At 37.5% G+C, this 13,337-nt stretch overlaps 1 protein-coding gene across 1 annotated transcript in view; it reads left to right on the top strand.

Moving 5' to 3' along the window:
• Positions 1-13,337, top strand: part of HOOK3 (hook microtubule tethering protein 3) — a 112,554-nt gene that overhangs the window by 83,136 nt on the left and 16,081 nt on the right. The window contains exons 17-19 of the mRNA XM_077773056.1: positions 4,120-4,207; positions 8,244-8,278; positions 12,592-12,674. Of these exons, the coding sequence (XP_077629182.1) occupies positions 4,120-4,207; positions 8,244-8,278; positions 12,592-12,674 (206 nt within the window). The remainder of the gene's footprint in view (positions 1-4,119; positions 4,208-8,243; positions 8,279-12,591; positions 12,675-13,337) is intronic.

The following is a 13,337-nucleotide window of genomic DNA, read 5'->3' as shown; positions in this document are numbered from 1 at the left end:
CCCCTCCCCCCCACATCCATCAGTCCTCAGTTTTTGTCAGCATTCAAGAGTCTCTCATGGTTTGCCTCTCTCCCTTTCCCCCACCATTTCCGCCCTTCTTCTCCCCCTTGTTCCTCCGTCAAGTTCCTCCTAATCCTCCTATACGTGCAAACAAGTGCTATTTATTTTAAATATGTGGTCCTATCTTTATTAAAATTTTACTGGTGAGGGAATTTGGGCTTTGACCCAGGCTACCTGAATTCAAAGCCTCTACCTAATCTATCCTTCCTTCCGTCCTTTCTTTCTCTCTTTCTCTCTCCCTTCCCTACACTTCCCTTCCCTTCCCTACCCTTCCCTTTCCCTCCCCCACCTTTCCCTCCGTCCCTCTCCCCCCTCCCTTCCTTCCCTTCCTGCCTTTCTATTTTAAAATATTTTATTTTTAAGCAATCTCTATACCCAGCGTGGAGCTTGAACTCGCAACCCAAGATCAAGAAGCTGCACACTCCACTGACTGAGCCAGCCAGGCACCGCATCCATCTCGCTTTCTTGCCAAGTTCTCTTTTTCCATATTTGCAAGACCTTTTTTTCTCTCTTTCTCTCACAGAGTGTTTTTTCTCTTCATGGTTAGTTCTTACTGAGTTTAATAAGCATTTACATGACCTTGTTGCTAACTTAATCTCTTACAAGTGTATAGCACTAGACTACTACAAAGAAACCTGAGTTCCACTGACTCTTTTAACTTAAATGCAATCCGTTCACCACCGATACATTGTCCGTCAGAAGGAAAGGTTTGTAGTAAACCTCCAAAATCCTTTCCAATTAGTTTTCCCAGCAAGTTGGCATTTTAAAAATCTGTAATACCTGCTGAGCCTCACTGAGGGAGCTTTCTCAAAGCATACGTGACCTTGTTCCCTTCCTGCCTAGAGTATATTGTGATTGCAAGCTCATCCTCTTTCTGTACCCTGTTGAAAATTATATATAAGTAGATTTTAATTAGTATGTTAACTAACTAAACTTCTGAAGGGGGAGAAAATAGGTAGAAGCAATTCACACTTATAGAGTACCTGCTCTGTACAGGTACTGCGCTAGATACTGCATAATACCTTACTTACTCTTCTAAAGAACACCATGAAGTAGGTATTGGAATCCTCATTTATTTTGGCTTTTTGAAGTTTGCATGTTTTGAAAAAAGATGAGTTCATATGTTTCCATAGCTCCATACTAGTGTGTGTGTATAAATACTTCATATTTTTGCTTGTTTATTCCCCATTACTGTTTGTTCTCCATTACTGAAAATTTGTGTTGTTTTCTTTCTTTTTTTTTTTTAATTTGTTTTGTTTTCAAATACTTCCAAGGAACATCTTGGTATAAACTTATTATATATGGTATTTACCAAGGCCTAGTAGACTTACAATATTTGTTGACTAAATAATTTCAGAAATGACCAAGATGGATAGTTGAAATACTCTAATGGTTTGAAATATATTTCCATATTCCTTTCTGAAAAGATTGAACAAAGTTACAGTGTCACTAGTAATGTATTTGTATATATCCCCATATTGAATATAGATTTTCTGATAATTCCTTCACTATTTTAAAAAGCACCTAGGGGTGCCTGTGTGGCTCAGTTGATCTCGGCTTAGGTCATGATCGTACGGTTATGGAGCATGGAGCCTTCTTGGGATTCTTTTCTCCTTCTTGCTGTACCCCTCTCCCCTCCGCCAATAAATAAACGTTAAAAAAATAAATAAAAAGCACCTAGCTTTTCTATTCCTTGGTGTGAAAAATATTAGTTATTATTATAGATTTGATTGAATTTTTAATGTGATTGTTACTAATTATAGAACCTAGAACATTTATGGGAAAAATTTCTTAAGGTTTGTTTAGTAAAAGAAATTGCTTATTGCATTTTCTGGCTGTTTTGATTCTAAAAGTTCATTGCCCTATTTTGTCCTTAATTTGAGGTAGTCTGGCTTCTACCATTCCACTAATATATTTCCTACTAAAATAACCAGTCATCTCTTAAATGGCCAATCCATTGGGAGTGTTCAAAACTATCTTTCTTCATGTCTGTTGCATTCATTGTTGTTGATCATCTTCCCCTTCCTCAAACTTTTAAAATTTCAGTTAAAGCACCTCTCTTTTGTTTCTCCTACTTCTCTCCAGGGTGAGGTTCCTTCTTTGTACCCTCTGGTTTGTGATCTGCCATGAACCATCTTTGTTCCTCTTTTTGACTCTTCTTTACATTCTTTCTAATCAATATTATTTTTGTTCATGGCTTCTGTTAATTCCAAATGGCTTCCTCATCTATACTTTCAACTCAGATTTCTCTTTGTGCTTCAGATGCAGAGATACAGCTGTTTGCCAGATAGCTCAAGGCACCGCATTTTCAACAACTACTAAATGAGTTTATCTTCATTTAGCAACCTGCTTCTCCTATATTCTCCTTCTTAGTAAATGTTTTCCAACAGCTCCAACCAGAATCTTGGGTGTTATTTTTTATTCCTTGTATTCTTTTGCCCTTTAGATATATTTCATCCTTGTTCCTTCTTCTTTCAGCCATATTTAGTAATAATTGTAGTAACTTCCTCCCAATCTTCATGCCTTCATTTTGACCTTTTTAAGCATTCCACCCTCAAGTCAATGTGAAATTTGTAAAATTTTTTCTGAGTAGGTCTCACCTTTTGGCAGTCCTTCAAGGTTATCACCCAGGATCTAGGGAACCAAGCTAGTATACTGAATAATAATAATAACATCATAATAACTTCAAGAACGTATGAGATCCAGAATCAGCATTCTTAAAGGCTGAGTTATTCCATTTCAACCAGATTTTATGCCAGATCATGGGATACGTTCTAAATACACATTTCATGTAAGGCTGTACCCAACAACCTCTTCTCTTCTCTAGTTTCATCTCTAGCCACTGTTCCCCTCATAACTTAGTCTTTAGATATGCCATTCTTAAGGAATTCATTACTTATTTTAATTTTAAGTAGGCTTCATGTCTAACATGGGGTTTGAACTCACAACCCTGAGATCAAGAGTCACACGCTGTACCAACTGAATGACACTCCCATACTTAAGGAATATTTTGGGGGAGCACCTGGTGGGTCAGTCAATTAAGCATCCGACTTTGGTTCAGATCATGATCTCATGGTTTGTGAGTTTAAGCCCCGCATTCAGCTCTGTGCTGACAGCTCAGAATCTGGAGCCTTTGGATTGTGTGTCTCCCTCTCTCACTGCCCCTCCCCTGCTCGCTCACGCTCTCTCTCTCTCTTTCTCTCTCTCCCTCTCTCTCAAAAATAAACATAAAAAAATAGATTTTTTTTTAAGTATGCTCTAGATATGCCATTCTTGAACTCAATGTACCCCCTCATTTTTCTGTGTGCTTTGGATATGATAAATTTCTCTCTTAAATCCCTTTTCTATCCTTAATCACCTAAGTATTTTATTTGTTCTAGTCTCCGTTCAGTCAAGCCTAATTCCCCACACAATTACACTTAGTTCCTTGCTGCTTTGAGCAATCGTGATCCTTTTTTGTACCTCTACGTGATATATTGAAGTATTTATCTTGTCTTTTAACATTTTGCTTCCCCACTAAGTTCCTTCAGTACAGGGATCTTTTTAACACAGTGCTAAGCATGGTGCCTGACACATAATTTGAATAAACATGTATTGAAATGAATTTCAGATAAGTAGATATGCCTGAGTATACTGGTATGACCAGATATATCCACTAAAATACCATATTTGAAATCATCATAGAAATTTCAAGCAAGGGGCACCTGGTGGCTCAGTCAGTTAAGCGTCGGAAATCATCACTCAGGTCATGGTCTTACAGTTTGTGAGTTTGAGCCCTGCAGGCTGTCTGCTGTCAGTGTGGAGCCTGCTTTGGATCCTCTGTCCCCCTTTCTCTGCTCCTCCCCCACTTGTGTGCACACACTCTTTCTCTCTCAAAAATAAACAAATATTTAAGAAAAAGAAATTTCAAGTAAAACAAAAAATAATCTGAACAGTGAGCTGCACTACTATCTTAGCTTTGTTTTGCTAATTATACTATGTCTCTAACCAGTATGATAACTAAGGGAGAAGGTATAAGTAAGTCTGAAATTGACAAATTAATATACATTTGATTTCTAGGCTGGTGAATCAAAGACTTCTGGAAGTACAGTCACAAGTTGAAGAACTGCAAAAATCTTTACAGGATCAAGGCTCAAAAGCAGAAGATGTGAGTTTTTAGTATGTACCGAGCATGGTCCAGCAGTTTCACAATGTAAAGAAAAGCTGTCACTTTTATTTTTTATTTGATTGGTCTCTGTCAAAATAATTTATAATTATATTGGTTATAGAAAAAAAGCAGTGTATTCCTTTTACTAATATTCCTTATGAAAAGGACCAGACAGTACTTCATTGTCTGTTTTAGAATCCTTCTGCTGGGAATTAGAAGTTTTTTTGTAGTTATTAACTAAGGAATTCATTAAGGCTTTGTGGGGTTTTTGTTTGTTTGGTTTACAAGGTAGGAAAACCAGGATTTTTTTTTTTTTTTAAGTTTTTGCTTATTCATTTAAGTTAGATACATCCATCGTGGGGCTCAAACTCAGGACCCTGAGATCTAGGGTCACATGCTTTCCCAACTAAGCCAGCCAGGCTCCCTGAGTCTTTGTGTTTTACCTGTACTCATCTCAGTATTCAGAGTCCAGGGTTTTCCCTCTGGTCAACAACAAGAGAAATGCTGGTACAAATTTAATATGTTCAAATAGAAATTTTTATGTATAATTGATATTTTGAAAAATAATGTCATCCCTAGAAATAACTACCTCTGGATTTCTGAATCCCTCCTTACTATCCCCAGCCCTGCCTCACTCAAATATAAGTTCCTGACCTTTTCTGAATATTCTCTTATACTCTGCATGTCTGTCATAGCCTTGCCTGCTTGACTGGCACGCTCACTAGAATATCGTAAATGCATTGATCCGGCACTGAGCCAGGAACTAGACGGACTTTCATCTTCTCATGCTCACACTCGATCACAGTGCTTCTGTGGCACATGATAGTCTCTGATGAAAGTGTAAATCAATTAAATTTTCCAAATCCTTTACATTTAATATACAATATTATGCAATATTGTATACTGTATACGATAGAAGTACAGCTATAAAGTTCTCAAAAATAGTTTAAAGAGGGGAATAAACCCTAAATTTTAATGACCAATCTTTGCTTCAGACAGTTGGTTCTTTTTTATTATTGCTGGTGTAATTTGCTATAAACTCTGGCCTTTGAGTATAAACCTACACAGTTGTTTCCATTGATAGTCTTTTTGGAGACTTGCTGTCAGAACCAAAGTGATGTCTTCAGTGAAATCACTAGGTCACTTAAACTGAGGTAAAGGTAGACTTTGTTTTGGTCTCTAAAACTTTAAGGAGACTTTTTTGATTTGTTATGGTAGAAAGGGGAAGGGCGTGTGGTACATAGGAAGTAGGAGTGGCAGAATGCGAGTATTAGCTCTACCTTAGTGTTAGAGCAATAGCCGTTGTACTTGCCTGCTTCTCTTACTCGTATTAGAGCACATAGAAGGAATTTATTCTGTAAAAAATAATTTTGTGTAGCCTGATATAAGTATCACATTTAATTAAATATGCTCTGGGCCATCACTTTAAGAGAACATTTTTCAGAAGTGAGATGCTGGCCCTGAAAGTAGTATTTGCATAAGTTATTCCATTTATTTGACTGCCCAGATTCTAAATGTCTTCCTCTAAATTAATTCTTAGAGATTTCCTCCAAGTTCCTGTTCAAATAGGAACTTTCTTTAGTCTGATATGCCTCAAAATGGTGTGAAGAAATAGTGTGGTTCTTTCCGCCAGCAAATGTTTGACGCCTTTGTGTTCTCTTTCACTGACCTACAGCGTTGCATCTCAGGAGTATGTAGTATGTAGAGCAACCTGCCCAGTGGAACTGGTCCTCTCTGAAGAACATTATAATTTCTGCCTATTTCTGTTATCAAAAGCATAGTCCTTTCATGTGATCTTAAGTCAGAGTAGGATGGTTTACACATTTTTATTATTACTTTTATGTCATTTATTTTTAGCATGGAAGCAGAAAAGCATTGTTATGTCCAGTCATATGGATAATTTGAGCTAGCCACATTGTATAAAACTCAAGAGAACAAGACAGGATGAGGAGACCATAGAAGAAAGAAAAATGTACATTTTTGAAAAAAAAAATGCCTAACTTTTACTTCTGTTCATGAATTACTAAATCGTTCCTTCTGTTGGCTGCTGTGTTTGCTTCATACTAATATGTCCTCTCTGTCTCTTGGCATGGTTTCTGCTCAAAAGGCTATTGTAAGTATGGCTTCCTATTCATTTCTATATATTGAGCAATTTTTTGATTTATATACATTCTCTTCCATCATGGTTGATGGTATTAAATTTTTAAATGATGCAAATTTTATGGAAAATGAATATATCACTATTGCCTTACAGGTTTATGCCCTTTACACTTAAGATATTTAAAAGGATATTGAAAATAAGTCAAACCAAAAAACCTCTGCTCTTATTTTTTGCCCCCATCCCACTCCTGTTCTACCCGCTTTTATAAATTATATTATATTGAAGCTATTTTCCTATGGCCTCTGGCCTCCTGCCACCTACTTGAATAGTAACTGTCTTCTCCGTGCTGGAAAGACATGGAAATAAAGACCATCCATAAACTTTGGAACCTGGCCAACCTGGAGTTTTTTGGGGTTTGGTTTGGTTTTGGGTTTTTTTGTTTCTTTGTTTTTTTTCAGACCTGGCTTTTAATTTTGGGTCTGCCACTTGAAATTACTGAACGTCTCCCCATCTCCCCTCCCTCACCTATAAGATGGGGCTGTTGCTCATGTTGTAAGATTCACATGAGACTGCACGTGACATACTGTAGCACAGTGCCTGGTATACTAACCATTCATGAGGTAATTATCGTGTACTATCTCAGTTAAAACCGATTTTGCTAGATTCCAGGCAAAATGTAAATGCAAAATTATAGTTAAAGTATTTAGAAAGTATTTTCATTTTACCCTCTGTATGAAAGAAGGAACAAGCGATAATTGAAAGTTAATGTTATTTTTATATTTGGGGGAAGCACTGATAGAGGACCTTATAGTCCACTTATCTTGCTCTAGTTAATATACTGAGCAAAGAAGTAAATTTGATAAATTCCAGAGCTGTTTCAATGGACTTGAAAGAACAATTACAGTAATCGTTATTAAATAAGGTGACTGAAAATCAAAGAACTTAATGGGAGGCTTTTTCTCCCCCTCACTGCTGCTATTGACTGATTGGACAGTTTGATTTATAAGCCTATATTAACTGGGTTTGGCTGAATTTATCTCAAAATGGAATGTTTCATAGAATTCATTAATAATATATACTCTACAGGTGTTAAGTTTGATTATGAAATCTAGTGGTCCTACGTAGAATGCCATTATTTTTTGTTTTTAGGTCAATTCTGATCTCCTGCTTTTTAGGAGATTTTTTTTAAATACCCAGCCAAAGCTGCGTCTTCAGTCCATTAAATTCTGTGCATACGCCATCCTTCACATTCCCATACCATCACATAAATTATTTGTGTACATATTCAGAAATCTCAGAGTGAGTCATTATTTATGGAAGTTGATCCCAGTATCTATCATGATGCAAGGAAAATAATACAGTAGATAAAGAGTATGTTAGGGAAAAATCTGTTATTATTTTTTAAAAGTTTATTTTTGAGACACAGAAAGAGAGAGCACATGCGTGCAGACAGGGAAGGGGCAGAGAAAGGGAGACAGAGGATCCGAAGCAGGCTCTGCACTGACAGCAGAGAGCCTGATGTGGGGCTTGAACTCACGAACCATGAGATCATGACCTGAGCCAAAGTCAGATGCTTAACCGACTGAGCTACCCAGGCACCCTGGGAAAAAATATTACAATTCCTAGAGTTCTGTCTACCTGCCTGTTGAATCCAGGAATATTAGGTCTATATATAAGTGGCCTTCTTGGTCATTTCTTCCTGACTATAGAGATTTCAGATATGCAGTTTCTGAGTATTTTATACCGATTGCTATCACTCAGGGGCTATTCTGTCTTTAATCAAAAGGAAATAGACATAGGTACATTGTGTGTTTTGAGCTCTTTAACCAGAGAACTTACTGAGAATTTATTCAGAGTTGGTTACTACTGTATTGCTTTTTTAATAATTAATATATTAGTTAAAATGTTAAATAAACTTTTATTTTCCATTTTCAGTCAGTTCTTCTAAAAAAGAAGCTTGAAGAACATCTGTAAGTATAAAAGCTGTTGAGTGTCACTATCCTATTCTCTAGTGAAATAGAAGTATTTTGTTAGGTGGTTACAGGGTGTCTAGGCAATGGCCCAAGTAGCCTCTGAAGGTACGGGAAAGTATAAGACATGTTAATATTTATAGCATCTAAAGGGTCTTCTCAATCCAAGGTCCTTAAATCAAAGCAGTTACTACTTTAGAACTGTTTTCTCAAAGAAGGTTCCAAGGTTCTATGTCTTCATGATAGAATTTATAACTGTAGTTAAGAGTTTGAGACACTCTAGATTAGGAGGCAGAAACCTTTTTCTTTATTTTTTTTTTAATTTTTTTTATATATTTTTATTTATTTCTAGGAGAGAGAGACAGCGTGAAGAGGGGAGGGTCAGAGAGAGAGGGAGACACAGACTCGGAAATAGGCTCCAGGCTCTGAGCTGGCAGTCAGCACAGAGCCCAATGCGGGGCTTGAACCCACAAACCGCGAGATCATGACCTAAGCGAAAGTTGGACGTTTAACCGACTAAGCCACCCAGGTGCCCCAGAAACCTTTTTCTTTAAAGGGCCAGATAGCTGTTACCTTAGGCTTTGCAAGCCATGGTCTGTGTCACAACCACTTAGCTCTGTAATTTGAAAACAGCCAGAGATTGACTATAAACTGATGTTGTGACTGTTCCAATAAAACTTTATACAAAAATAGGAAGCAGGCTGAATTTGGGCGTAGAGTATAGCCAGCTGAATCTTTTTAAGTAAAATTTTAAAGTGGTACAAAGCTTATCAGTAGCAGATTTTCAGACATTTCCTTGAATTGCAAGTATATCTGAAAGTGACTTTTTAATCTAAAAATGAAATAAATTAAAAAAAAATTATAATGGGGCACCTGGGTGGCTTAGTCGGTTAAGCGTCCGACTTTCGACTTTCGCTTGGGTCATGATCTCGCAGTTCGTGGGTTCGAGCCCCGCTTCGGGCTCTGTGCTGACTGCCAGCTCAGAGCCTGGAGCCTGTTTCAGTCTGTGACTCCCTCTCTCTCTGACCCTCCCCTGCTCACGCTGTCTCTCTCTCTCTCCTAAAAATAAATAAAACATTTAAAAAAAATTATTTATTTATTTATTTATTTATTTTGAGAGAGAGAGAGTAAGCAGGTGAGGGACCGAGAGAGGAAGAGAGAGAATCCCAAGCAGGCTCTGCACTGTTAGCACAGTTCCTGATGTGAGTCTTGAGCTCACGAACCATGAGATCATGACCTGAGCAAAAGTGAAGAGTTGGAGGTGTAACCAGATGAGCCACCCAGGAGCCCCCAATTTTTTTTTTTAATATGGGAAAAGTGAGATAATCCTAGCAGTGGACACTTGCTGGCAAGTCTAATAATGGGCAGATTCTTAATGTACTAGTAGAACAAAAAATGGTATCTTCTAGCCATTCTGAGGTTACCTAGAGCCTGATTTCTGTCCTATTCTCTTTCCCATTTCTTTATTGCAAAAAAAGTGGAATACCTGTTAGTTCATAAAACTGACCATTGTTCTGTGTTCATTTACATGGTAAATATCTTCATCAAAAAGAATTTACTAGTGATAATGAGGCCTATGTTGGTTTCTTGTGGCTGCCGCAACAAATTACTACAGTCTGGGTGGCTAAAAAAAGCAGAAATTTATCCTCTACCAGTTCTTGAGGATAGAAGTCTAAAATCAAGCAATTAATTCCTTCTGGAGGTTCTAAGGGAGGATCTGTTCCATGCCCCTCTTCATGATGGCGGCTAGCAGTCCTTGTTGTTCCCTGGTGTATAGACGCATCACTGTATCTCCGTCTTCACGTGACATTCTTCTCTCTGTCTATCTTGTCTTCCCATGGCCTTCTAATAAGGACATTAGTCATTGGATTTAGGGCCCACCCTGATCTACTACGACCTCATCTTAACTAATTATATCTGCAAAGATGCTGTTTTCAAATGATGTCACATTCATAGGTACTAGAAGTTAGGACCTTCACTATATCTTTCTTGGGAGATACACTTAATCCACAACAGAGTCCATAGACATTTCTTTTTATGTTTTATTTATTTCTAGGAGAGAGAGAGAGAGAGAGACAGCGTGAGCAGGGGAGGGTCAGAGAGAGAGGGAGTCACAGACTCTGAAACAGGCTCCAGGCTCTGAGCTGGCAGTCAGCACAGAGCCCGATGCGGGGCTCGAACCCACGAACTGCGAGATCATGACCTAAGCGAAAGTCGGACGCTTAACCGACTAAGCCACCCAGGCGCCCCAAGAGTCCATAGACATTTCAAATGGTCATTCTTATGTACATTTATATCTACAACGGGGAGGCTATTTTACACATTCCAGGTTGGTAAAATTTAAAAGTCCAACGTACTAAGAATTGCCAAAGGTGTTCAGTAATGGTAATTCCAATCCACTCTGGTAGGAGTATACATTGATTTACTTCGTAAACTGAACATAACACCTATCCTGTGACCCAGCAGTTCTGCTCCCTGTATATACCCTATATTCCTAGAAATGTTCTTATCCATCTATCAGGAGACATATAGAAGAACATATGAAAGGACATTGTAATCACAGAAAAGTAGCAACAATACAAATGCCACCAATTGTAAAATGATTGCTAGAATGAAGTAAATTCAAACAGTGTGGTAAAATATGTAACTTAGGGCTAACACATCAACATACGTGAGTCTTGAGAGCATAGTGTTAAATAAAAGATGGAAGTCACAGAGCAATACATACAGTGTAGTGTATAAAGTAAAATCGGGCAAAATTCAGCAGTATATTGTCCTGGAATACACACAAAGTATCATCACAAAAATCAGAGAAAGATTAAAATTCTGGACTTCGGTTCCCTAAGGTTCTGTAATAATTTGTTTCATAACCTGTTTCTTTACTGGGCTTACATTTTTTATTCTTTAAACTCTATATGTTTATTTTTTATCTAGATATATTCTCAAAGAATTTGTGTGAAAGATACCAATTTATTGAAGTAGTATACATAGAAAAAGAAACAAGAATAGACTTAACATAATGCTGTTGTTACCTTTTTTTCTGTGTTTTCCAATTTGTGCAGCCTTTTTTCCCTCTCGTATTATAAAGTGCCACACTAAGTACTTTATAGAGAGAATTATGCATATTGTATAACTACCAGGAAGAAACTTATTACTTTCTGTTCACTTTTTACATTTATTTTGGAATATAACGTATATAAAGTACACAAATTCTAAGTTCCTAAGTCTAAAGCTTGATGAATGTTTTCCTACAATATCAAGGTAACCCAGGTCGACATGTAGAATACTTTCAGCAAATCCCCAGACTCTTGTTTTCCCTTCTAATTGATTCCATCCCCAAATTAGCCACTATGCTGCTCTCTTACAACCTTTCATTAGTCTTGATACTTTCCGAACTTCATGTAAAAGGAATCCTGGAAGGGCACCTGGGTGGCTTAGTTGGTTAAGTGTCCGACATCGGCTCAGGTCATGCTCTTGCAGTTTGAATTTGAGCCCCACATCAGGCTCTGTGCTGACAGCTCAGAACCTGGAGCTTCCTTTGGATTCTGTGTCTCCCTTTCTTTCTGCCCTGGCTCATTCATTCTCTCTATCAAAAATAAACATTAAGTGGCTCCTGGGTGGCTCAGTTGGTTAAGCATCCAACTTCAGCTCAGGTCATGATCTCACGGTTCATGGGTACGAGCCCCGCGTTGGGCTCTGTGCTGACAGCTCAGAGCCTGGAGCCTGTTTCGGATTCTGTGTCTCCCTCTCTGTCTGACCCTCCTCTGCTCATGCTCTCTCTATCAAAAATAAATAAAACATTAAAAAAATTTTTTTGAAAGGAATCCTACAGTATTACCCTTTTGTATCTGACTCACTGTGGTCACCATTATTCTGTGATATCTATCCTGGTGAGTTCATGTACCAATTCTTTTTTATTGGTGTGTAGTGTTCTTTCTATTAATTTTTATTTTTAGAACTTTACTTTTTGGAATAAGATTGTGCATTGTAAAACCTCTGTAGAGTTTTAATTTTTATAATATCCTTACGCCTAGAAAAAAATGAAGATCACTAAATTCTTTGTACCCTCTTGTGCATGTTTCTGTAAAAGAAATGATAACGTTCAAAGTCTGAGATTTTTTGACTCTATTTTTTTTTTTTACCTATTTTGTGTGTGTGTTTTAATTTTTATGTTGAATTGGACTTTTTATCCTTTTTTGTTTCGTAACATTTGTGTGCTATGCAAGTGTATCCCAAGAATAAAGAACTTAGATCTTTCAAGTGGAGTAAAGCACAAAACAGTAGGTGACAATGCGTTACATGTTTTGTTGCAGGGAGAAGCTGCATGAAGCCAATAATGAATTGCAGAAGAAAAGAGCCATTATTGAAGATCTTGAGCCACGATTTAATAACAGCTGTGAGTTTTTCCTAATTAGCATAGTTTTTAATTGAAGTATAGTTGACAGATTATATTACCAATTAGCATAGTTTTAATTGGTTAGCCGTACATTACCCTACTGATGAGTTTATATAAAATTGTTTCTTTCATAAATAAGGTCCTGTTACATATTCTAGCAACTAAAGAGTTTGTCTTATTTACAGAAAGAGTATGTAAACATCGTCAAAGTGTTTCTAATTATACTTTTGAGTTTTTCCTTAACTGTGGATGCTAATGAATATTTTATGAAATTAGCTGTTTACATAGTAAAGTTACCTGTAGGTTAACCAAGCTTTTACTGCTTTTGATATTTATACATGTAGATGACCTGACTTTATTAATTCTTTTGTGTGGAGCAGGACACAGACTTTTTTCCCCCCCACTGTGGTAAAATGTGTATCACATAAAAAATGACCAATTTAGGGGCGCCTGGGTGGCTTAGTCGGTTAAGCGTCCGACTTTCGCTTAGGTCATGATCTCGCGGTTTGTGGGTTCGAGCCCCGCTTCGGGCTCTGTGCTGACTGCCAGCTCAGAGCCTGGAGCCTATTTCAGAGTCTGTGACTCCCTCTCTCTCTGACCCTTCCCTGCTCACGCTGTCTCTCTCTCTCTCTCCTAGAAATAAATAAAAATATTTATTAAAAA

Source organism: Crocuta crocuta, unplaced genomic scaffold, assembly GCF_008692635.1.
Source record: "Crocuta crocuta isolate KB4526 unplaced genomic scaffold, BGI_CrCroc_1.0 scaffold177, whole genome shotgun sequence".
NCBI lineage: Eukaryota > Metazoa > Chordata > Mammalia > Carnivora > Hyaenidae > Crocuta > Crocuta crocuta.
Note: the sequence above shows the minus strand (reverse complement) of the source record. Positions and strands in the feature narration are given on the sequence as shown.